The 24,438-nt window shown below is 50.8% G+C and overlaps 1 protein-coding gene across 2 annotated transcripts in view; it reads right to left on the bottom strand.

Annotated features, from left to right (window-relative positions):
- Nucleotides 1–7,071: 7,071 nt before the first annotated feature.
- Nucleotides 7,072–24,438, bottom strand: part of ERGIC1 (endoplasmic reticulum-golgi intermediate compartment 1) — a 113,371-nt gene continuing 96,004 nt past the window's right edge. For both annotated transcript variants that reach the window (XM_027520536.1, XM_027520537.1), the window contains exons 8-10: nt 22,626–22,726; nt 19,775–19,897; nt 7,072–8,950 (exon numbers count right to left, since the gene is read on the bottom strand). In XM_027520536.1, coding sequence (XP_027376337.1) covers nt 8,843–8,950; nt 19,775–19,897; nt 22,626–22,726 — 332 coding nt within the window. In that variant the 3' untranslated portion in view covers nt 7,072–8,842. The remainder of the gene's footprint in view (nt 8,951–19,774; nt 19,898–22,625; nt 22,727–24,438) is intronic.

The raw sequence follows: 24,438 nt of genomic DNA, 5'->3' as shown, positions 1-24,438 counted from the left end.
ACATTATTAATAGTCTCTTTCCTACTCAAAACTCTTTGCCCCTGTTACCCTCCTCAGAGGTTGTTTAGGCAAATGATCGGGGTGATTATACATCGTGGTGCTTTAAATGCAATTGGCTGACTTGCTTCTTCACAATCACTGAGAAATCTGTTCAAATGCAAATTTTCATGTTCCACTACAGCCCTACAAAATCAGACAGTATTAGGTTGGGGTCAGGGGCTCTGAATTTAGAGCAAGCACACCAAAGACTTTGAGGTGCACCAATGTTTGAGGGACATTACAAACCAACCATTTGTCTTTTGCAAAACTTTCCCCCAGTCTTTTAGAAAAGCTGGGGTTGTAGAATGACACATGAACTCAAGTGGCTCTTCAAGTTGCTGAGCCTTGGGGAGATGCCTCCATGTTTCTGAGCCTGTTTACTTATCTGTGAAATGGGTGATCTAAAGTAGATGACTCGTTGAATTGTTAATGAAGACTAAGTGTCTTAATCCGGTTTTGTGTGTTTAGAACAGTATCTGGCACATAGCACTCAATTATAACCAGCTATTAATGGCAGCCCACTCCAGTACTCTTGCCTGGAAAATTCCATGGACGGGGGAGCCTGGTAGGCTACAGTCCATGGGGTCGCAAAGAGTCAGACACGACTGAGCGACTTCACTTCACTTCATTATTCCTAAGGGCTTCTCAGGTAGCTCAGTGGTAAAATAATCTGCCTGCCAATGTGGTTTGATCCCTGGGTCAGGAAGATTCCCCTGGAGGAGGAAATGGCAACCCATTCCAGTATTTTGCCTGGAGAATCCAGTGGACAGAGGAGCCTGGTGGACTACAGTCCATGGGGTCGCGAAGAGTCAGATATGACTGAGCATGCAGGCAGAGAGATTAGTCGTAGAGAGCAGAGGCCTCTTTGTGGGCCTTGCTCCACAATGGCCCTAAGGGCAGGCCACACCAGAATCACACTTTGGCCATTAACTCCCAAAGACGCAAACTGTAAGCTTTCTGTGTTTGATCTAACACGTGCAGTGTGCTCGTGCCAACTGAAGCTGTGCTCACTCTCCCTTTTTAAATTCTGTGAGTCTTTAAAAACTTGGTAGCACAGCTGGGATTCTTCCGACTAGCGACCCTGCGGGTTTGGAGGCATTGCCCTGCCCGACTCACCCTGGGCCCGCCCACCCTTGCCCACCTTGTCCCCACCTCACCCTGCCTGGTCGTGCCAGAGCTCCTCCTTCCACTCCAGGTAGACAGACAGACAGACAGACACACACACACACACACACACACACACACAAACACACACACACACCATTATGTGTGGTGTTGGAGGTGTTAACTGATGCTGTGGTAATCATGATGCAATATGAAGGTATATCAAGTTAACACACAGTACGTCTTAAATTCAGAATGTTATAGTTCAATTATATCTCAATAAAGCTGGGGGTAAAAAGGAAGTCACTTCCAATGGGCAAGGCGGGAGCAAATGCCATTATGACTGAGTGCACATAGATGGTCATAGAGTTTTCAGAGCAGCCCTTACAGCGTTCATCAGACCCAAGCACCCAATAAGTTGTTCATTCATACATTCATTCATTCACTTGCTCAGTGGCCCCTTCTTGGCTCATTCATTGTTTCCCTATCACATTCATTCATTTACCCACACATGCATCCATTTGCTCATTAATTTATTTGCCATGTATGTGGTACCTACGTGGTGGCACAAGTTTAGGGCTAGAGCAAAGAGATATGGGAAGGAGTGAAATCTGGTCCCTGCTCCCAAGGAGAGCAGGGCCTCACTGGTAAGGGGCAACCATGTGAGGGTAGATCCTTACAACCCAAGATTATCAAGATATAGTCACCATCAACTGGAGAGGACAGCCATTTCTTCATCCCCACCCTCTGCCCTCTGCTTTAGTCATGTCTGATCCTTTTCAACCCCATGGACTGTAGCCCACCAGGCTTCCCCGTCCAAGGGATTTCCCAGGCAAGAATACTGAAGTGGGTTGCCATTTCCTCCTCCAGGGGATCTTCCCCACCCAGGGATTGAACTGGCATCTCATTTATGTCTCTTGCATTGGCCAGTAGCGCCATCTGGGAAGCCTCTGCCTCCTATGGCTCAAAAGAATTAAGGGACATCACTAGATAAAATGACAGAAGACAGAGGTTCTGCCGTTCTAACAGGATTTAATAGATTTAATAGATAGAAGGTTACTACCCTGCCACATGCCTACCTTGGAAACGCGCACAGAGACTGGCATAAAGCCCTAGGATCTAGCATAGTGCCTGGCTCAGAAGGAATGCCAGGGGAACATTTTTATGCCTCCGAGGCAGAGAGTAATGTGGTGGGGACGTGTGAGAGCCCTGGATTCTGACTGCCTGGGTTTGGATCTCCACCACTTACTGGCCTGGGAGCTTTGGGTGACATATTTAGCCTCTTGGTCACTCACTTTCCTCATCTGTCAAATGGGAATAACAACAGTCCCCACCTCCTGAGTCTGGTGTCAGGATTCCGTGAATCTTTAGCACAATGTCTGGCACAAAGTAACCACTTAACACATGGTAGAAATAATTTGCTTTTTTTTTTTTTTGCCACTTTATGTGGCTCATGGGATTGTAGTTCCCTGACAAGGGATCAAACCCAAGCCTTCAGCAGTTAAAGTGTGGAGTCTTAACCACTGGTCTGCCAGGAAATTCCAAGAAACTATTATTTCTTAAATGAGTGAATTATTACAGCTTGTATTAGGTTGAGCATTTACTGTCAGACATTGTGCTTTATAAACATTACCTTATTTAATTTAGTAAACAATCCTTTAAAGTGTCCCTTTTACAGGTGAGAAAACAGGTTCTGAATGAGATGGGAGCATGATTCACTATCAGATACCTAATCATTATTGCTATCTTGCAGCCAATAAGATAATGAGAATATCTACTGTTACTAACACAGGAAGGTATCTATTACATGAGGAAAAACGCAAACTACAAAATAATGTTAACAGCATGATTCCATTTTGTTTATGGAAGAATATCACAAAAGTATTAAAAATGATGATCCCTGATTAGTGAGTGGGATTATGGGTGACTTTATTTTTAATCCTACTTTCATTCACTCTTGATCTTTAAAAAATGTATTGGGTTATAGTTTATTTACAATGTTGTGTTAGTTTCAGGTATAATGGGTGACTTTAATTTTACTTTTTTCCCTTTTTGCTCTTCTCTGCTTTCCCTCTAGTGGGGCTATGAGCATGTATTATCTGTGTAATTAAAATCATGTTGTAAGGGTTTAAAATTTTTGCTGAAGAAGATCCCCCTACGGGATTTCCCTGGTGATCCAGTAGCTAAGACTCCATGCTCCCAATGCAGGAGGCCTGGGTTCCACCTTTGACCAGAGAACTAGATCCCGCATGATGCACCTAAAGGATCGAAGATTTAGTGTGCTACAGCTGAGATCCACCGCTGCCAAATAAACAAAAAACCTCAGCTCTAATACAAACTATTAAAAAAAAAAAAAAATCAAGTCCCCCAGTGTTCAATTGAGCTTTCCTTTGCAGGCTGTTTAAAAGGGAGAAAATAGAAAAGCAAAAGTACCCTCCCACTTTCAATTCCCAGCCCCTCTTTAGGGGGAGGAGTCAGTTTACTCTTTCGACAGGGATTATGGGTAGAAAGGCAGACCCGCACAATCCTCCATAACCCTGGTGGCGTGCGAGCCTGGGTCTGAATGCCAGCTTCACCACGTGCTAGCTGTGTGCCCCAGATGAGTTACTAAGTTCAGTGTCCTCCTTTAAAAAGGAGGCAGCTGCCACCTTGTAGGACTGCTGTGAGGATTAAGAAAGACAAGGCCTGAACCATTGGTAGCTATTACTATAAGAGTTGAGATAAAAATTACTCATTTTGGTCGGAATACAGTGCATGACCTCATCACACAAAACTGATGGAGGACAACTGCTGGGAGGGGCAGAGCAGGGGAGCATCTTGGGTGAAAGATCTCCACACAGGCCCCTCACATTGGCTTCTGTCTGCTGGAGCGGCTAAGGGACCAGCTTCCTAAGAAGGGATCAGGCTTGCCAGTGGCCTGCCATTTGTTTTGGGCAAGAACCAAAAACAAGCTTGTGACGTTTAGCTATAGAACCTAACTACACAGCTGCCACTTCTAAGCCCCACGGCTTCAGCCTACTTCTCCCCAAGCTTCCCAGCACCACCCCGCCCGCAAGCAGCATGAACTCAGCACGAGAGCTCTCCTGAGCTCCTCACTGAAGCACCTCTGCGACTTCGCCTCTGCTGCAGCTGCAACACCTCCCCAGGAGAATCCATTTCTGCCGGAACCAGCACAGCCCCCAACCCATCACCTAGCCCACTCTGGGTTTGTATCATAAGCCCTGATTGAGAAATCCTCTCCCATGAATACACTATAGTCTGCACTTGGTTAGGTAACAGAAAGAACTGGTTCAGAAATCATAAAAACGACACCAGGCACTTCCCTGGCAGTCCAGTGGTGAAGACTCCATGCTTCCACTGCAGAGGGCAATGGGTTTGATCCCTGGTTGTGGAACTAAGATCCAGCATGCCAAGCAGCTTAAACACACACACACACACACACACACACATTACCTTAAAGGTTTTTTTACATCAATGTAAAACACATCGGCAGCCAAGACACAGTAGCAACCTAAGTGTCCATTGACAGAGGAGTGGGAAAAGATGCGGTACATATATACAATGGAATATTACTCAAATGCAATAATGACATTTGCAGCAACATGTCCATGGATGGACCACAGACTGTCATGCTGAGTGAAGTCAGAGAACAAGAAATATCATATGATATCCCTTATATGCAGAATCTAAAAAGAAATGATACAAATGAACTTATTTACAAAACAGAAACAGACTCACAGATTTAGAGAATGAATTTATGGTTACTAGGGGATAGTTCGGAGAAGGCCCTGGTGACCCACTCCAGTCCTCTTGCCTGGAAAATCCCATGGCGGAGGAGCCTGGTGGGCTGCAGTCCATGGGGTCACTAAGGGTCGGACACGACTGAGCGACTTCCTTTCACTTTTCACTTCCGTGCATCGGAGAAGGAAATGGCAACCCACTCCAGTGTTCTTGCCTGGAGAATCCCAGGGACAGGGGAGCCTGGTGGGCTGCCGTCTATGCGGTCGCACAGAGTTGGACACGACTGAAGCAACTTGGCAGCAGCAGGGGATAGTTAGGGTGTTTGGGATGACATGTACACACTGCTATATTTAAAATGGACAACCAACAAGGAATTACTGTGTAGCACAGGGAACCCTGCTCAACATTGAGGCCTGGACAGGAGGGAAGTTTGGGGGATAATGGATACATGTATACATATGGCAGAGTCGCTCTGCTGTGCTAAAACTGTCACAAGATTGTTAACTGGCCGTGTGTTAGTTGCTCAGTCGTGTCCGACTCTTCACAACCCCATGGACTGTAGCCCAAGAGGCTCCTTTGTCCTTGGGACTTCCCAGGCAAGAATACTGGAGTGGGTTGCCATTCCCTTCTCCAGGGGATCTTCCCAACCCAGGGATCGAACCCAGGTCTCCTGCATTGCAGGCAGATTCTTTACCATCTGAGCCACCAGGAAAGCCCCAATATAAAATAAAAAGCTAAAAATAACACAAAACATTGGGCCCATCTTTTGACTCTAAGCAAAGCTTTTCACTGAGCTTTGCATTTCCTCTGTTGGAGTTCTCCTTTATCCTCCTTTTGTAAACTACGTCCTTACAAAAACCAATCCCAGGGTTCCAGGTTTCATTTTCTTTACCATGGAATACGAATTTACAGATTTTCAATGTGGATGCAGAATCCTCAAGGACTGTCCTCCCCCAACCCTTTTCAGTCATCTTCTTCACATTGAATTTGGTGGGGTCTTTTTTGGGGGGGAGAGGGTAGTTGCACGACCCCTGAAGTAGGAGCATGGAGTCCTAACCACTTGACTGCCAGGGTATTCCCTGAGTTCAGAGGCATTTTGAGGAGGGGGTGGCAACTCACCTTTGCCAGATCTCTCCAAAGTATTCAACTTAGTTTTCCTCGATCCTTTCATTTTTTGATCGTATTTCACTGGTTAACTAAGTCACATCACTACAGCACAAAGCCCAACTGGCACAAACAGGTTTGGGAACACATCTCTGTCTGTGTGTACACTTGGTCGTGTCTGACTCTTTGCAGCCATGGACTATAGCCCGCCAGGCTCCTCTGTCTGTGGAATTTTTCAGGCAAGAATACTACAGTGAGTTGCCATTTCCTACTCCAGGGCATCTTCTTGAACCAGGGATCGAACCTGCGTCTCTTGAGACCCCTGCACTGGCGGCCGATTCTTTACCACTAGTGCCATCTGGGAAGCCCATACCTCTGACTACCGGTGGGCATATACTCCTGGTCACTAGCTTTGAGTGTCACAATAACTCAAATGTCACACAGAGTGTTAAAGAGAGCATAGAGAGGGTCAGTGAAGAGTCTCTTGCAGACTGGTGTGCTCTCACACTCATCTCTGATATGTTCATCCATGTCTGTGCAGAGAAGGCTTTGAAGCACTGGGCAGCAGAAGGGCAAATGTCCATGCAAGTCCCTTTTTTACAGCTGGTGAGGGGTCTCCCTTACTTGATCTGGGAATACCTACGTGGAACAAGTACTGTTTTTGAAAATTTACCATGTACCACTCCCTGCATACATGAGCTCGTTCTGATCCAGTATAATTTATTTGCACAAACTATAGATTTAATTTCTCCAACAGTGCCTTGAGGTTAAGGACCTGAACTGAGGCTATGCAACTGGAAAGTAAGTAGATCAGATTAACACAGCGTAGTAAATCAAGCTCAAATACCTCAATAAAATAAATTTTTCAAAAAAAGAAGAGGAAAGAAAGTAGCCGATTGCGGAACATTCTGTAGGGATTCAATAAAGGAAGATTGAATCCAAGGGTTCCTGACTTTCTGATCATGCTCACAGATATTCCCCATATTTCCCAGCTTCTCTCCTCTAGAATGAAATTCCATTCTGACTACGATCCCAGGCTCCAGGCTACCCAGCCATAAGCAAGTCAAAAGTAACACACAGCAATGTTTCTGAAAATCAGCCTTTTAATCTATTTGAACCCAATGAGTGGGGAAAGAACTAAAACATTTTTTTTCCCTTGAGATTTTCCTTATGAGTCAGAGGTGTCTCTTCCATAGGAAACTGACATCCCCTATGTCCTCAAGGATTTTTTTTTTTAATGCATCAACGTGGGATTTCAATTCACGTGCATGCCACACACTTCCCCACCCTGCCCTGCCCACTCTGCACAGGCACACATATTCACACACCCAAGGGACTCCTTTTGTAATGGGGGAAGTGAATGCAAAAAAAAAAAAAAATCCATCTGAGTGGCCACAGATACCAGAAATAACCAAATACAGTTTACATTTACTTCCATCAACTCAAATGCAAAGGGAAGCTTCTCTAATTGGAATCTAGAGCCAAAAATCACAAAAGGCAGAGACTTGAACCATCCATAGAGATAATTTAAAAATGCCTTCTACTGGACACTCCCCTTAATTACAAAAGTATGCAAACAATCTTGATATAAATGGAAAACAGTGGGCAGCTCTCTCACTGGGACAGAGGGGCATACCTAAAATTCCCTGGGTGGGATTCGTGCCTGGACCACGGCCCCTCCCTTCCAGGACTAAAGGGGAAGCAGAAGGGGGAGCAGTGGGGTGGGGGCCCACCCAGGAGCCAATGAGGAAACAGTGGAGCCACCCCAGGAACCAGGACTGAGTTGCTGTGTGGCCAGCTAATGGGGAGCTTGGTGGGGCAGGCGGGCCACAGCTGGGTTCAGAGAGGTCCAAGCACTGTGCACCCTTGGGAGCCCAAGGTGGACGTGCTAAGATGGGAGACGGGCTGGTCCACTTGGCTTCTCCCACCTAAGGCTTTGAGATGGCTGGCAGCCATCTGGGAAAGGCCAAGACATGATTACTTTAGGGTCGCAGAAAATGATGCTTCCCATCTGGACATCGATGTACAAACCATGTCTAGTTCTCAAAGGATGACTTCCCAGTCACAGCCTGCCCCTCCACCAAGCCATGCTGGGGCCACACAGCATAGGGGCTGAGGCACGTTGGCAGGGGGTGCAGAGGAATGAGATGAAGAGAGGAAGGGGAAGTCGCCAAGCGCCCAGTGACCAGTGGGCAGACTTGAGTCTATGCAGGCTGCTGCCCTGCCACTGGGCTTCTACTTCTGGGTAGGAAAGGAAAGGCGTGGGAGAGAGGGCCTTAAGGCCTGGGCTCTAGGTCAGGCAGGAAGGGATGGAGCAGAGGCAAGGGCTCCATCTACAGCGCCACATTTCAGGGCCCTGCCTGGGAAGTACCGTACTTTGTTGAAGGAGCCAGGTGGGAGGTGCCCTTGGGCAGCCTTGTCCAGAACCTGGAGCCCAGGTCTGCAGGCTGCCTGCCCAGGAGAGAACCCAAGTGGCCAGTGGGACCAAATCGTGAGGGCTGCGAGATTGTCAAAGCCTGGCTGCGAGCTGATTGGCATGGGTCTGGGCTTCCCCCCAACAGGGAAGGGACTGCACCTCTCCCAGGAGTGTGTCCCCAAGCTGTCCTGGCCTTGTCTCTGGTCTTGGGGCTCCTCAGGGAAAGAAAGGGGTGCCCCAACTTCAGGCAGTGTAATTTATCTAAAATTAAACTTGGGGAAAAGAGGTAGCGTCGAACCCAGGAGCCACCCCCTCCCTCCCCTCACCCCCACTTTGGGACACAGCCAGGTTTTGGGCCAGACAGAGGGCAGGAGGAGATGGGGTGCAGGGCAGGGCTGGTGGTCTCCCGGGTCCTTGGCCGTGGGGCCGGGCAGGTCATCAATGCATCTTGCCCAGCTGGATCTTCTTCCAGGCCTCCGAGGCTGTAAAGATACACGAGTCCAGAATGCCGGCCACAGTGAAGGTCCCACCAATGATGGCACAGATCTGAAAGTGGGGGGAATGGTCAGAGGTCAGTGGGGAAGGGAGCAATGGCCAGACCTCCCTAAATCACAAGATGAAGAGCTCAGCAAGTACTGACGCTCTGACCCGTTATGTCCACCCCGTGGTAACCAGTGGGATGTGGAACACATCCAGGGCTCAAGTAAAAACAATAATAAAAATAATTATTGGACTTCCCTGGTGGCCCAGTGGTTAAGAATCTGCCTTCCTTGCAATGTGGGGGTTCAATCCCTGGTCAGGGAACTAGATGCCACACGCAGCAACTAAAACCCAGAACAGCCAAATAAATAATTAAAAAAAAAAACAACTGCTGTCATAAGGGGCTGGTTATGAATGTCACCTGTATGTCTGTACTTCCTCAATTCACATAGTAAGGTAAGAACTACAGCAAAGCAGACAGCACTCACACACCCTTCTGTGCCAGGCCTGGAATGCTGATGTGCCCACCTCGCTGAACCCCCAGCCAGCTCTAGAGGGAAGGACTACTCTTACAACCATAGTGCAGCCGCGGAGACTGAGGCACAGGGCCACTCAGTCACTCGCCCAATGACACAGCATTTAGTGGCTGAAAAGTGAAAGTCACAAGTATTAGTCGCTCGGTTGTGTACAACTCCTTTTGTGACCCCACGGACTGTAGTCCTCCAGGCTCCTCTGTCCGTGGGATTCTCCCGGCAAGAATACTGGAGTGGGTTGCCATGCCCTCCTCCAGGGGATCTCCCCGACCTAGGGCTTGAACCCCGGTCTCCTGCATGGCAGGCAGATTCTTTACCATCTGAATCAAACTGGAGTTCAAAACATGGCCCTTGGCTGCTTCCCAGGTATGAACAGCCCACCTCACAGAATTACTCACTTTGCTTTGAATTTGACAGGACTCCTACTTGTGACGCATCAACATAATGCTACATTCTCCTCAAAATGTTCTGGCTTACCTATGAGTGCTTTCTGGGGCTATCAAAGAAACCAAAGTGCCTAAAAGATTTGTAAGGAAACTTTAAATGTACTTTTTCCCTAAAGACATACTTAAACCATTCATAAAAACCAGTGTTACCCACCACGCCGTATGCCCTGGAGGGAGGCACCTCTTCTCTCATGTACACATGGGGTCCAGAGAGGGAAAGAGTTTGTCCAAGGTCACATAGCAACGGTATGCCAGAGCCGAGTCTCTGCCTCCCGAGCTCTCACTTCTCCCCCCATGCCACATTTAAGCAGGGAAATGACCACGGGGCTCAGGAGAAGCCACGCTGGGCCGCCCTGCAGGCCCCTGGCGCTGAGCACTGGAGGATTCTGGGAGACAGCAGCGCCTTCCTGGGTCCTCGGTGCCACGTGGACGAGGCCAGGAGACACAGTGGAGGCAAGAGGGAAGTGTGCATCGCACCAGCATTTATTTTTGAAATTATATTTCCACCAGATGAGCTAAGCGGAGGCCTGTGAGGCCCAGACAGACAGAGCGGGTCTGTATGGATGAGCTGTAAGCAAGCAGCTGGCATTCCAGTAATAACAGCCCCAGAAACCGGAGCAGCCCCCCAGGGAGAGAGGAGGATGGGGGTGCTGGGGGGATTATTATGAAGTGTTTTCAGCGGGCAAGGCCTCTCCCCGCCCGCCTCAGAGCATGACGCAGGGCCCCTTTTCAAGGAAGATGACGGCAGGGAAGCTGGGTTATTTCGGTAGAGTGGATCAGATGATGGGCAATTTTATACCACAAAAAGCTTTTAGAGCTTGGATCAGAGGATAGGAAAATGTGACTTAAGTGCAATGGAGCAAATAATAAAAAAATAAAAAATAACCACACACACATATCTATATTCATCTGCACACTCTGGAGCCTGTGTGTGTGATGATTCACACACACCTGGCACCCAGACTGAGCTGCTTTCACGGGGCTGGCCCAGAGCAGAGACAACACATGCACCGAGGCACGGGAGCAAACGCAGAGCTGGGGGAAACTGAGGCCTGGGAGCGCGGCAGGCTCTGTGGGCATCCACTGCTGCTGCAGCCCTGTGCCCCATTACCCTGCGTGCACTCAGGCGCTGGCCACCAGTCAACTGAGGGGGAGCTCTGGCGTCTTCAGGGGGAAGGTCCTCAGGGGCTGAGAGGATCTAGCTGCCGCCTGACGTGGCCACCGCCCCCCGCTTTCCTCATTCTGCCTCTGGTCTGCTGGAGCGCCCCACCTCTGCACATCCACAGGGGGTGAGATGAGGCAGGGGTCATGAGGAGAGGGTCTTGGGGTGCTCCCAGGCTGAAGGGCTCCCTGGACTTCAACAGATGGTGGCCACAGAAAGCCCCAGCACCAGGAGCCTGCCACGTCTGCACTCGTCCTAGAGGGTGGTCAGGCGTGGCCGTGACCCTCATCCCCAGGAGGTCTCTATGTCTGAAATGCAAATGCGGCCATGAGGCTGTACCAGATGGTTTGTCTGCCTTCAAACTTGGGCCCTCCCTTGCTGGTGGTAAGATGACGGCTTCACCAGATCTGGCTGATGGTTGGGGGGAATGACCAACCACACGTGTTAGCAGGCGGATCCAGCTCTTGAGATAAAGGCCTCACGGAAGGGAGCATGGTGACTTGGCATCTCCCTAACCAAGGAGCGGGGACAGGGCCCAAGATGAACACGAAGGAAAACGAAGCGAATCATGTCCACGACACTCATTCCCCTGCCTGCTGCTCTGCAGAGCTGGGAGAGCCGGGCCTCTGAGTGCAGAGTCTGGGAGGTGTGAGCCTCCTCACGGTACACAGCCAAGGTGGGGAGATAAGGACTGAGGAGCCCGCAGCAGCCTTCCTGGCTATGGCAGCGGGAAGAGCTTGGCCTTTGGAAGCCGAGTTGTCACCTTTTAACTCGGCACGAGAGCGCCTTCCCGGGCCCCAGTTTTTTGATCTGCAAAATGGGCAAACCATTCCTACTTTGCCAATGATTGTATTGTAGGCAATGCCTCTGGAATGCCTAGCACTTAGTAAGTGCTCAGTAAATGGGACCTCATCTCACCTTCCAATTGACTGGAAGGCTCCGACCTTGTTGCTAAGATCTGAGATTTTTCTAAGCCTGCTGCTGCTGCTGCTAAGTCACGTCAGTCATGTCCGACTGTGCGACCCAGTCTAAGAAGAACAACATATAAAATATCACTTATTCCCCAGAGCAGGTCTTTGGGGCTAAATTTCCATTCTCTACCTGACTCTTTAAGCAAAGGACAAGGCAATTTATGGAAGGACAGGGCAGTGAGGATGTCCCAGGTACTGCAGGCAGGTTCTTTATAGTTGCTCAGGTCCCAAGCCCTCTGAAGGTCCATTCTACAGATGCAAACAGGTTTGCAAGAAGCATATGTCACAAAGAACACGCCTGGAGGCAAAGCACCGCAGACCACAGAGGTTGTTTCCAGGCCTGGGCCAGGCAAGGAGCGCCCCTTAACTCCCCATGCCCTACCCCAACTCTATGGCTTAAAGCTCGCTGTCCTGAACGCCCCAGGGAGAGAAGTCAGCAGAAGAGCCGGAGCTACATAGGCTCAGGACATGTTCACTGAATAAAGGAGGGAGTGAGAGAGAAAGAGCAGAGGAGGAGTGAGAGAATGAATGAATAAATCAATGTCCCAAGGAGAGGAGGAGGAGGACTCCACGGCCCAGGCAGGGGGCAAAGAAAACTTGCTCTTCCAGGTGTGGGCCAGGGGCTGGTGGGTGGAGGAACAGACTCAGGATGTTGGAGGCCGCTCCTATCGCTCCCTGAGCCTCAGTTTCCTAATTTTTACAAACAGGAAGGCTGATCCCCATCCCTCCCCATGTCAGGACTGCTATGGGCTTGCCTGTGTCACACACCCCCCCTTGACTGCCTGTTCCCTTGGCTTCCTGCATCTCCCACCTTTAGGCAGGGGAACAACCTCGGGGGTGGGGGTAGGGAAGGGGAGAGTGGGGCTGCTGAACTGGGAGTGGCCACCCCAGCAGGCACACGCGAGCCCGCTCTGGTCAGCAGGCCCGCTCCGGTCAGCAGGCCCGCTCCAGAAATGGAGACGAGGACAGTTCAGTACGGAGGCCCCAGTGAGTCTGGGAGATGCACGCTCCTTTGCTTCCATCAGAAGCCATCCATAATGCCCCTCTGTTCTCAGGCTGACGCTTCCTCCCTGTGGCTCCCCCAGCTGCCCGCCCTTCCACTGTGGGGAGAATGAAGTCAGCTCGTCTACCTTAAGAAGAAGGAGCGTGTGTGTTCCCTTGACATTTTATTCATGGCTCTTGATGCCTTATAATATGAAGAGGACACGTTCCAACCACACTGGCTGGTGGCCTGAATCCCTCTGTTGTTCCACCAGGCTCCGGAGTCAGCATTCCTGGGGGCAGCTCCCAGCTCTGCAACCCTGGCTGGGAAAGCCAGTGGACCTCCCAGAGCCTCAGTTTCTCTCATCTGTGAACGGGGTCCACTAGGAGGCTCTGTCCAGCTGCCTGATGTACCACTGGAAGTGCCTGGGAACCATTCGTTCACTTTGCTCCTGCAGGCAGCCCAGCTTGCAGGGCTCGGGGAAAAGGCACAGTCTGAGGAAATAAATAATGAATCAGAGTCCCATCAAATGCTGGCGGCGGCAGTCAGGCTGGAGCCTCAGATGAGAACACCGAGGCTGTGGCTGAGAGAGGTGGGGGCTGTCGCGGAAGGGAAGCTGATGACTGGAGCTGGGAGAGGTGGGAGTAGAGGCGGGGAGGAGAGGGTGTGGTGATCTCCAGCCATGGGGTCATGCCTGCCGAACCTCCCACTTGCGCCCCTTATTCCAGGGGGCTGGGGGGAGAGAGTGGAGCCCTTTCCTTGCCATTTTTACAGTGGCTGCAGCTGCAAAATACCCAGCACCCTGGAGACTTCCCTGGCAGTCCAGTGGTTAAGACTCGGGACTTCCAAAGCAGGGGGTGTGGATTCAAGCCCGGGTCAGGGAACTAAGATCCCACACGTCATGTGCTAAAGCCAAAAACACAAGAACCCCAAACCCTCCCCGTCACTGCCCCCTCTGTTCAGCACCTACTATGTGCCAGCGCCGAGACTGCACTTTTCCTCTGCTTTCCCACCCCATCGTGGCAAGTGGTGGGGCAAACAGGCTGAGTGCCTTTTCATAGTGAGGAAACAGAGGCTCCGAGACGGAATGACTTGCCCACAGTCACACAGCTATACCCAGTGGGCAAGCAGGAGGAACACCCAGGTCTGGGAGGCTACAGGGGGTCTGCTTTTCTTCAGTTCTCCCACCTGCTTCTCCCTGACCTGAAGGCTCCCCTCAGTCCTCATCTGTACGTACAGATGGCTTTCTTTTTTTTTTAATAGATGGTTTCTTTCTATTTTGTTTTCTCAGCTCTGTTAAGTCTTACATATCAGATATCCTGAGGTAAGAAGTCTCTGTCAGGGAAGTTCATGAAGAAGCTGTGGGGCTGTAAAAATAAGTGTGGTTTATACAACGTAGCCCATGCCATTCTAATACTCCTTCCTTGTGTCAGAACCTGCCCTAGAAAATAAGTGCCAGGCGCTTCTGTTCCAGACCCAGCTGGAGCAATTAGGGCCTGGTGCACAACCTTCTGGAAGAACGAACTTGGCTCAAATGCCCGGAAGGACCCGAACTGAAGGTTTTGTTTTTGTTTTTTAACCCATTTCCAGACCTGAATAACCTAGCTAATTTGGGGTTCTGCTCTGCTCCTCAAGTAACGGAAACTCTCTTGTGGGCCAAGGCGTGTGCCCTCCCCGTGTTGGCTCGCTGTTTCACACCGCCTCATAACTCGCTGTGCTAGCCCCGCTCTGGAGGAATGGTGATGGAGCCCACCCTCCGGGGGAGAGAGACGCACCAAGGAACACCCGAGCGGGAGAGAAGCGAGGCTCTGAGATGGCTGCTGCAGCAGTGCAGCTGCCAAGCTGGCCTTCCCCAGCACACAGTCTCAGATGGAAAACCTCCTCAGTTTTCTCTCCTCTCAGCTTCTGTTCTTTTACCATCCCATGTGCCCCCCACCCCATGCACCTGCTGCCTTTTGTCAATGGAAAAATCCTTGCAGGTGCCCAACAGATGAGTGAGAAGTAATTGGATAAAGGCAGGAAGACCTGCACATCAGCAGCTGACCAGCCTCAGACGGACAGCTTGCCTGCTTGCTTGCGTCTACACAGGCGTGATTGTGACTTTCCCACACGTGCTCGTGATATTGGCTTGTTTCCTGCTACAATATTTCTTCTTGAGTCCCAAGATAGAAGTCACTATATCAGATGATCCTGGTGTCTTATTAAGGGCTCCGTGGCTTCTGGGGGTTCTGTAGCTGGGACATCCTTGAGAGTCTTTGTTTTGGAAACTGCAGGCTCCCAAGCTGGTGGGGAAGGGTATGGCAGAGGCATGTTTGGAGGGCAAAGTCCTGGCCTTGCCATATCCTGGCTGTGTGATCTTAGAAGAGTTTCTTTACCTCTCAGGGCCTCAGCTAATTTCCAAATAAAACAGGAATGATACCATCTATCTTGGAGGGCTCCTAGTAGGATTAAAGGAGATGACTGTAAAATTACCTGGTACCCAGTAGCTGCTATAAGTGCAGCTCTATGATCACTCCTTTAAGCAGCTGTCCCTTGTATATTTCTGAGCACCTGTATCCAGGCCAAGTCCCGTGCTAGATGTGGGTAACAAAGAGGTGAATTAGACCTGGAACTCCTCACACTCAGGCCTGGCAGCTATGAAGTGCAATCAAAAGACTGGGGGATTATTTCACTGGCAAGGAGCATCGCGAGGTCAAGGATGCTACCTAACTCAGCCATCCCTGCTGGCCAACGGGGACGTGTCATCACAGCTGCTACTTTCCGGTGGACAAAAACTCATGACCATACTGACCCAGTTTGGTATATACTTGGTGACTTCTGGTTGCTCCCCCCAAGTAGCATAAAACACACAAGGAAAGCAATGTGACACCTCCAAAGCCATCTAATCTGTCACCACTGCCCACTTGAAGGCCATCTCCAAAAAGGGGCTTTGGCAAGTGGCGAGGTAGGGAACAAATGTGTGCATGTGGGAGGGGGCACTCTAAAGGGGATCGCTTGCATGTTGTTAAACACCATCTGTTTATTCCCTCAGTGGTGGAATTTTCTGGAACAACACAAGGTAGCGGTCTGAACAAGGTTCTCCAGGTATCCAGAGAGAGGACCCTCGGGCAGCCTGGTAGAGAATTCCGGAAGGAGGATGCCTCCTCTGCTCAGGCTGAGAATGAACAGGTCTTGTAGACCATAAGAGCCTGGAGGGGCAGCCCTGAATAAGCCAGGGCTTTGTTACTTAGAATGCTTCGGGGAGGTCCCACCTGCCTCTCCGCTCCACACCCACTCTGCCGCCCTGGACTGCACCCACCCCTCATTCCAGCCCACCCACAGCTGCCTCCACACAGCCGCCACATGACGACATCCTGGCTTAAGTGCCCTCTTCAACAGCCCCTCTGAGGCGCTATTTGCAGAGGCCCCCTTTGGGGGTTCGGGGGCTTTGCACACAAGTGTCTGATTTTATAAAGAGAGAAAGAAAAGTCACAGCAGGTGCCTCCACTTCCCTCTTGGCCCCACCCTGCCCAGCGAGGGCTCCTGGAGGTCTCTGTACATGTGTGTCTGCGTGTGAGCGTCATCCCACATCTGCCGCCCAGTGACAGGGGCCTTTGAAGCTCCACAATGACGCCATCTGCCAGGGACAGCCGGCGGGCTCGCACTGGACTGAGCCCCACAGTTGCCATGGCAACCAAGATGGCAGCATGGGGCCCTCAGAAAACCCAGCAGGCTAATGATGTCAGGAGGTACCCTGCAGAATGGTCCCCATTCAGGTGGAGGTGGGCAGGGCAGGGGTGGATGAGCGACTGGTGGCCAAAGGGAAGAGAAGAAGGCCTCCAGGCGATGCAGGTCAGGCCTGTGCCTTGGGGGTCTGGGGGACCTCCAGCTCTCAGAAGTCCTTCCCCATCAAAAGAAGCTACAAGGCCTCCACAAGACACGCTGTGCTGTACGCCTCAGCACACACTACTCCCTTTGCTGAGACTCTCTCAGCTTTGCTCACCAGCCTAGAAAACGCCTCCTCACCCTGCAAGACCCATCCTGAGGTGTCCTTCTCTGAACTTTCCCAACAGAGAAGAGTCTTTGTCACTGGGGTGCCTGGTCCACATCAGAGTCCTGGCTGATCCGGACTGCAGCTCTGTGGGCTCAGCCATCTCCCTGGCCTGCCAGGAAGCAAGCTAAGGTCAGAGACTGTGTCTAGTTCACTGTTCCTGCTGCCCAGCACAGGGTAAAGTCTAGCAAATATTATTTAGCAAATAAATGAAGTCACTTCACTTCTCAGCCACTTGGCAAGAAATTTCAACACTCAGAGCCTCAGCTGTCAGGAATGCAGGAGCAAACAGAAAGCAGGCCAGGAGAGCCTCCTGACCCCATGGCGAGGTGTGGGCACGGTCATCTCTCCACCAGTGTCCAGGCTGCAGACCCCAGGGCCTCTGAGATGCACACCACGTCCACACAGGGGTGCCGACTTGCGTCTTCGCTTCTGTCCTATTCTGGGCCTGCAGTAGGAGTACTGGCTAAGACTCAGCGCCACGACCTACTTGGGCTGCTACCCCGTGGGGCCTTGGGTAGAATCACCTGCTCAAATTCCCTAATTTGGAGCCAAAGGGTTAGTGCATCTCCATCCAAGTGGCTGAGCCCATTCACATCAGAGAACATATGTGGGTCCTCCTGCTTCGTGTCCTCCCAGTCCTTATGGGGCAGGCCCATCCTTCTACCAGTTTGATAGCATACGATTGGGTCTTGCTGTTTTGAATCTCATTCCTCTGGTTTCTAGTGAACCTTGGCATCTTTCCATTTTCAGTGTGGTCTCTTCTGTCAGCAGTCAAGTCCTTACCTATTTTCTTTTTGATCACTTGACTTTGTCTTATTGACTTGTAGGAATTTTATCTCTTTTGGCCACACCATGTGGTTTGCAGGATCCTTGTTCCCCAGTCAGGGATTGAACCTGGGCCCACAGCTGTGAGCGTACTGAGTCCTAACCATTGGACCACCAGGGAATTCCCTTTAGGAACTTTTTGATATATAAATTCTGAAGCATACCTCTTTCTTGGGCTGTGCTTAGCTGCTCAGTCGTGTCCAACTCTTTGTGACCCCATGGACTATAATCCACCAGGCTCCTCTGTCCATGGGAATTCTCCAGGCAAGAATACTGGGGTGGGTTGCCATGCCCTCCTCCAGGGGTCTTCCCAACTCAAGGACTGAACCCAGGTCTCCCCCATTGCAGGCAGATTTTTTACCATCTGAGCCACCAAAGAAGCCCAAGAATACTGGAGTGGATAGCCTATCCCTTCTCCAGGGGAACTTCCTGACCCAGGAATGGATCTGGGGTCTCCTGGATCGCAGGCAGATTTTCTACCAGCTGAGCTACTCAGGAAGCCCCACATCTTTCTTGTATGTGGGGCAAATATCTTCTTCCAATCTGTGTCTGGTATTTTAGCTTTATGTTAAGTACCCTTGGCTAATGAGAAGTTTCAAATTTTTATGGAGTCAGAGAACAGCAAAAGGCTATTTTGAGGCTCATATGAGCACCAAACTTTTAACATCCTTTGTATCCACATGGTTTTCTGTAACTGCAGAGCAGCCCTTTCCTGATCTGCTCTGAGTCCCACAAGGCCATGGGAGGCAGGAAGAGTGGGGACTGTTATTCCTATCTCATAGAGGATGAGACGGAGCGCCTGTAGCGGCCATCCGGCCTTTGGCCTCCGCGCATCCCATCCTCCTTCTTCTAGTGACTGGCCTCTGACTTTTCTCTGGGGAGCCCCACTCCATCGCAGCCTTTGTCCTTGCAGTCTGGGTGGGGCTGGCCCACTGGAGCACACCATTCATTTTCCAGGCCACAAGGATGGCATGGGACCTGAGCCAGGCCAATGACAATGCTATTCCATCCAGTACTTGGGGTAGAATTACTGAGAAAGAGGCACTTTCTACCAGTAAATTCTATTTGAAAATGAAACCAGTACTGAGGAGAGCAGGACGATGAGAGGGCTTTTCCAGACATCTGTACCTGGATCTAACCATACCTGAAGCCCATGTATCCTTCAAGCCAGCATATTGTGGGGTCCTGTCTCTTCTGGATCAATAACAGGGTCCTAACACAGACCACGTCAGAGCAGGAAATTAAAGAGCCAAGACTGGACAGCTAACTCTCTTCTTTTAAAATTCTCTCATTATTAAAAGTACAAAGAGGCAGAAAGGCAGTTTCCAATCTAAGAAGGAGGGAACACCACACCATCTCATCCACCTCCACCACCTCTGGCTTACTAAACTTCTCAAGGCCTCCTGGCCGGGGCAGGGCACTGTGACCCTGCTGTTCTGACCCCAAGGACACTTTGAATGCGAAGTCAGGATAGAACAGTTGACAGAAATAGTCAGTACCAAGGAAAGCTGACATCAGCTTGAAACTGCCCCACAGAAAACTGGACTTAGTGGAGACAATGACAAAAAAGAAAAAAGAGAATAGGCGGAAGGAAAGAAAGAAAAAAAAATCTGACATTGTCAGCAGCTAGCATTGAAAAGAATGAGTGAAATCCTCACTGTAAAACTTACACAGAAAGGATAAGCTCTGCTAAGGAATAATTTCCACCACAGTGAAAAACAATGGAGAAAATCAGGAACAGGAACAGCTAAAGATGGAATTGCTTAAGGGATGGAAATGAATGAGTGGCATTCCCCTCTGGAAAAGATTTTCTTGATGAAATGCCATTGATATTGATGCACCTCTGAGGACATTTCTAAACACTCTTGTGTGGACAGGCTGAGCACCCCGCCCTGCGGACTGCGTCCTGCTTCTCAGAGGCGGCGCCTGCCCACTCACCGTGGTGATGAACCGGTACAGAGGCTGCCGTCTCTCCGTGTACTTGACCGTGATGGGGCTCAGGTCGTAGCGGAACCAGATGGCGGGGATGATGCGGCCCGTGTGGCTGTAGGCGACGTACTCCTGTGGCGGAAGGAGAGAAAAGGGTGGGGTGCGAGACTCAGACTCCAACCGTGTCTCAGGGCGGTAACTGCACAGGGTCCCCAGCAGCCTACTCCTCCACACAAAGCCAGGCTTCGTGGACCCCTCCTCCCACACCCTTTCTTCCAAAGCTCTGCCATCAGCGTCCGGAGGGCCACCACTCACTGGGGGCATTTGGGACCCCTTTGACTGCTTAGAAATGGATGGCATGACCTTGGAAGCAGCACCAGAATCAAAATAGAGGCGTCTGAGAGCAGAGCTGTTGAAGGACCACTGCAACGTGGGCTGAGTAAAGGTCTATTTCCCCCTGCAGCTCCTGGGCCATGCAGAATCTACTGGCTTATCCAGTGGCTGTTCACCAAGCATCCCTCCTGTGTGCTGGCCCCGCGCTGGGTGCTGGGGACCTCAGGTGAGAACACCTTGCCCCCTCCCCAGAGGCGCCCACAGTCTGGAGAAGGAGGCAGATGTACAAACACCTGCCACACTGCAGCGCTGCAAGTGCCGTGACTGAGGAACATGGCGTGCTGAGCGGCCCGTCAGTGAATGGCCGTGTCTCAGGGATGTGGGAAGGCCTGGCGAGGAGGGGACAGGCTAAGCTACACATGGCCTCCTGAGCACTGTGTGTGTGAGAGAGATGTGGGGAAGGGGCTTCTTCAAAGAAGGAACACAACGAACTGGAAAGCCAAAGGGCAAAGCCCCACCACCAGACTCCTGGAGAAGGCACTGGTTGGGACTGCAAGGATACCAAGGGGCTGAATTAACAGTGCATCCACTTCAGGATGCTGAAAACCTCGGGGGGACTTGTTCATCCACAGCAACTGGAAACCAAACTAAAGCCTCAACTCCAAACGCTAAGGGCCAAGCTTCTCAGGGACAACCTTGAAACCGGCCCTCTCTGTTGGACCGCCACCAGTCCCCGTGGGTGCAGCCCCTCTCGCTCACAGGGCAGAATGGGGCTGAGGTTGCAGAGAGCTGAACACACAGTCCTGGCCGCTGGGCCCTTGCCAAAGCCTCAGGGGAAGAAGCCTTGGGCAAAACAAGATCAGCTTTCTCCTGGGAGAGCTGATGGGGCAGGGTGACTGTCTGGGTCATGGCCCAGAGCTGAGGGACAGAGGAAAATAATAAAACAGAGCAGCGGTAGGTACCACTTGCCAAAGCCTTTTTTGTGGGCTCAGTGGTTTTAAAAGCACTGCCTCATGTGACAGTGATCTTTTGAGGTGGGGACCATCCCCATTTTACACATGAGTAAACTGAGGCACGGGGTAGTTGTGTGATTTGTCCCAGGTCACAGCCCGAGTGAGCGGCTGAGCTGGGTTTGAGCCGGAAGTTTGCTCCATAGCCCACACGCTTTCTGCTCAGATTGCATCCGCCTTCCCCATCTGTTAGATGCTGTCAGCACTTGAGGGTTCCAGTGAGATGCCTGCCAAGAAACAGGATGCCTCCGCCCCAGACAGTTACCCCAGCACATCAGTGCAGGTGGAGCCAAGCAGAGGGACCCCAAGCCCCCTGGGAAAGAGAGGCTCCCAGCCTGGCAGTCTCAGAGGGCCCCCCGTTCAGACTGAGTAGGTGATGTGGTCGACAGACCAGGTTCTGGAGCTGGAGAAGCTGGTTCTAATCCCCATTCATCCACTTTATAGCTCCAGGACCACCTCTCAGTGCCTCAGTGGCCAAATCTGCAAAATGGGGGCAATAAGAGGCCCAACGTCAGACCTGTTGTGATGACTGAAAAAAAACGGTGGAGTAGAGAGCTGAGCATGATGTCCAGCCCACGGTGATTCCCCATAAATGACAGCTACTACTCTTACTCCTGGGGCTTCCCTGGTGGCTCAGACAGCAAAAACTCCACATGCACTGTGGGAGATCCAGGTTCAATCCCTGGGTCAGGAAGATCCTCTGGAGAAGGGAATGGCTACCCGCTCCAGTATTCTTGCCTGGAGAATCCCATGGACAGAGAAGCCTGGCGGGTTACAGTCCATGGGGTCGCAAAGAGTCTGACAGGACTGAGTGACTAATACTTTCACTTTCACTCTTACTATTACTATTATTAGCACCAAACAATATATCACTTTAAGGGGTTTGGGTGGTCCTTGAACAGGAAAAAAAAAAAAAAAAGAGGGAGGGACCTAGTGTAAAGGGGTCTTTTGGGGATACTTCAACCAATGGGCTTCAAGCATGCATGTCCCATGGTAGGGTCACCTCCAGGGAAGCTGAGGCTGTCTTGGCTTGAAACCACTGTCAGTCACCCTGTTCTGAGGGCTCTGACTAATCTTTGCTTCTCACCAAGGCCCGCCCACTTCCCCACGACATTGAGTGTTGGGGTCCTGGGACATACCAGTTAACCAACAGCCATCTGGTGTAATTCAAGAGCCTCACGATTTTGGATAAAGAGCTTGTGCCCCACAAGCCAGAGTATCTGTTGTGTGCTAACCAATCAGGGTCCCATGTCTGAAGGACCAGAGCCAGATACATGGCTGTGATGTTTGCAAACCCTAGATCTTTGGGAAAGGCTACCTGCCTACCCTTTCTCAACCAGATCACACCCTATCTCCCAGTTAGATTTCCTCCCCTTGACTCTGAGACTTGCCTCCCTTCTTTACCCAGGGCAAATGACCCCTTCAGGAAAGGCCCCTTGAAAGGAATCAGAGGGAATCACGCCGGACCGCTGCTTTCGGCCAGCAGAGGGCGCAAGTGCACGCAGCTGCCGCGCTACCTTGTTGGCCACGGTGTACTGGTAGGAGAACTGCTGCTTGCCGCTCTTGTCTTCGTAAACCGTGGGCACGATCTTCAGGATGTAGTCGTGGGAGGCGAGGGCTGTGGGAAAGAGCAGCATGAGGCCGGGCGAAGGGCAAGGCCCGGCCAGCAGGTCTTTTCACATCATTTCAATCCTAAACCTGCTTGGAACTGTACTGAGATGGGGTGGGGGCAGGAGAAGGGGTCAGAGGGGACTGCAGGATTTCACCAAACAACCCCCGTTCATTCTCCCTTTGGGCACCAGGGATTGCAAGGCTCCATCTGTCAGGATCTGCACTCCTGCACTGGACACAGAGACTAGATTCTAGAACAGTCCAAATGTCCCCCAAAGGGCATCTGCTGAGGAGGGGGGTGCTGGGAAAGGCCACTCTCCGGGGGGTTACCGTTAAGTGAAAAGACTCCAAGGGAGGATGGCTAAGCAAAAAGAACAGGAGGACTCACTCCTCTACATGCATGAATACACAGAAGAATTTCCTGAGAAGATACCTAAGAAACTACGAGCAGTTTTACCCTTGGGGCAGGGGAGGCAGGATTTAATAAAAATCACACTTCACCGTGCATGTTCTTGTCCGGTTTGAATACTTGTTACTTTTGAAACGAAATGGGTTCAAGATTTTAAAAAAGAAAAAGCCACCAACCAGAAGAACCACATTTATAGATTACTGATTAATTTCTTTCCCCATTTTCAATTAATGAGAGATGAGTTCTTCCTCCATCTGGCCCTGTGTCCTGTTCCACGGAGACTCTTACGCCATCCCTGCTGGTTGAGCAAGGCCGTGGAGGGCAGGGACTGAGCCTTCCTCATCTCAGTGTCCCTAGAATCCTGCGCAGGGCCTGGTACGGAGTGGACACTGGCAAATGCCTACTGAATGAATGAATGATGGAAAGCTGACTGGTCAGACCCATGAATGGGAGAAGAGATGAATCAGCTTCTGATAAGCATGATGTAACCGGAATCAAACACTAGGCTGAGAGAATGCTGGCCCAAAGCCGCTAAATACCATCCGGGAAAAATGACATTCCCTTGGGCCTTCTGGGATGTGAGGAGAAGCTCAAAGATCCCTCTACTGCTGCCTTCTAGAATCTCCGGTCAGGGCCCATGCAGCTGAAACAAATACAGAGATTTAGGTTTGTGGGTTCTGATCCTGGTCTCCTGGCTAAGTCAGTCCAGAGTCCTCGGGCTCATCTTCTGTAAATGGGTAGAGGATGTGGATGGTGTTCACAGCCTCTTCCTGCCAATATGACATCTTAGTAAGGAAACGGCAGTGCTTCTTGAACTGTCTTGATACCTGACTCCTCTAAAACTCTGGGAAAAGCTCTGTAGTCTTAGGCTAAGCCCAGGAAGACCCCAACATCCCTCTGCTCAATCCTGCTGGCACTGAGATTGTCTGGAGCACCAGAGCCGCCCGGAATTTAAAAGGAAGACACCTGGGCCTCACCCCTGAAGGTTCTGCGCACTGAGGCTGGGGTGGGGCACAGGCTTTGCACTTTAAACCAGGAGCCCCAGCACCACACCTGAAACACCGTGCTCCAAATCCCCATCGCCCCTGAAAAGCATCTGAAGGGATGAGAGTAAAAATGCCCCATGAAAATCACAGCTGTTCAGTCTGTACAAAACACAGATGATCGTAAAGAAAAAAAATAAATATCACCCACAAAGCCAGCCTGCCCAGAAAATCATATTCGTACTCTCACGTACAAACTGCCAGACTTCTGTTTATACATATATTTATGTTTAAATATGAGTCGGACACGACAGAGCGACTTCACTT

Source organism: Bos indicus x Bos taurus, chromosome 20, assembly GCF_003369695.1.
Source record: "Bos indicus x Bos taurus breed Angus x Brahman F1 hybrid chromosome 20, Bos_hybrid_MaternalHap_v2.0, whole genome shotgun sequence".
In the NCBI taxonomy this organism is placed as follows: domain Eukaryota; kingdom Metazoa; phylum Chordata; class Mammalia; order Artiodactyla; family Bovidae; genus Bos; species Bos indicus x Bos taurus.
The sequence above is the reverse complement of the archived record's forward strand: the minus strand, read 5'-3'. Positions and strand labels throughout refer to the sequence as shown.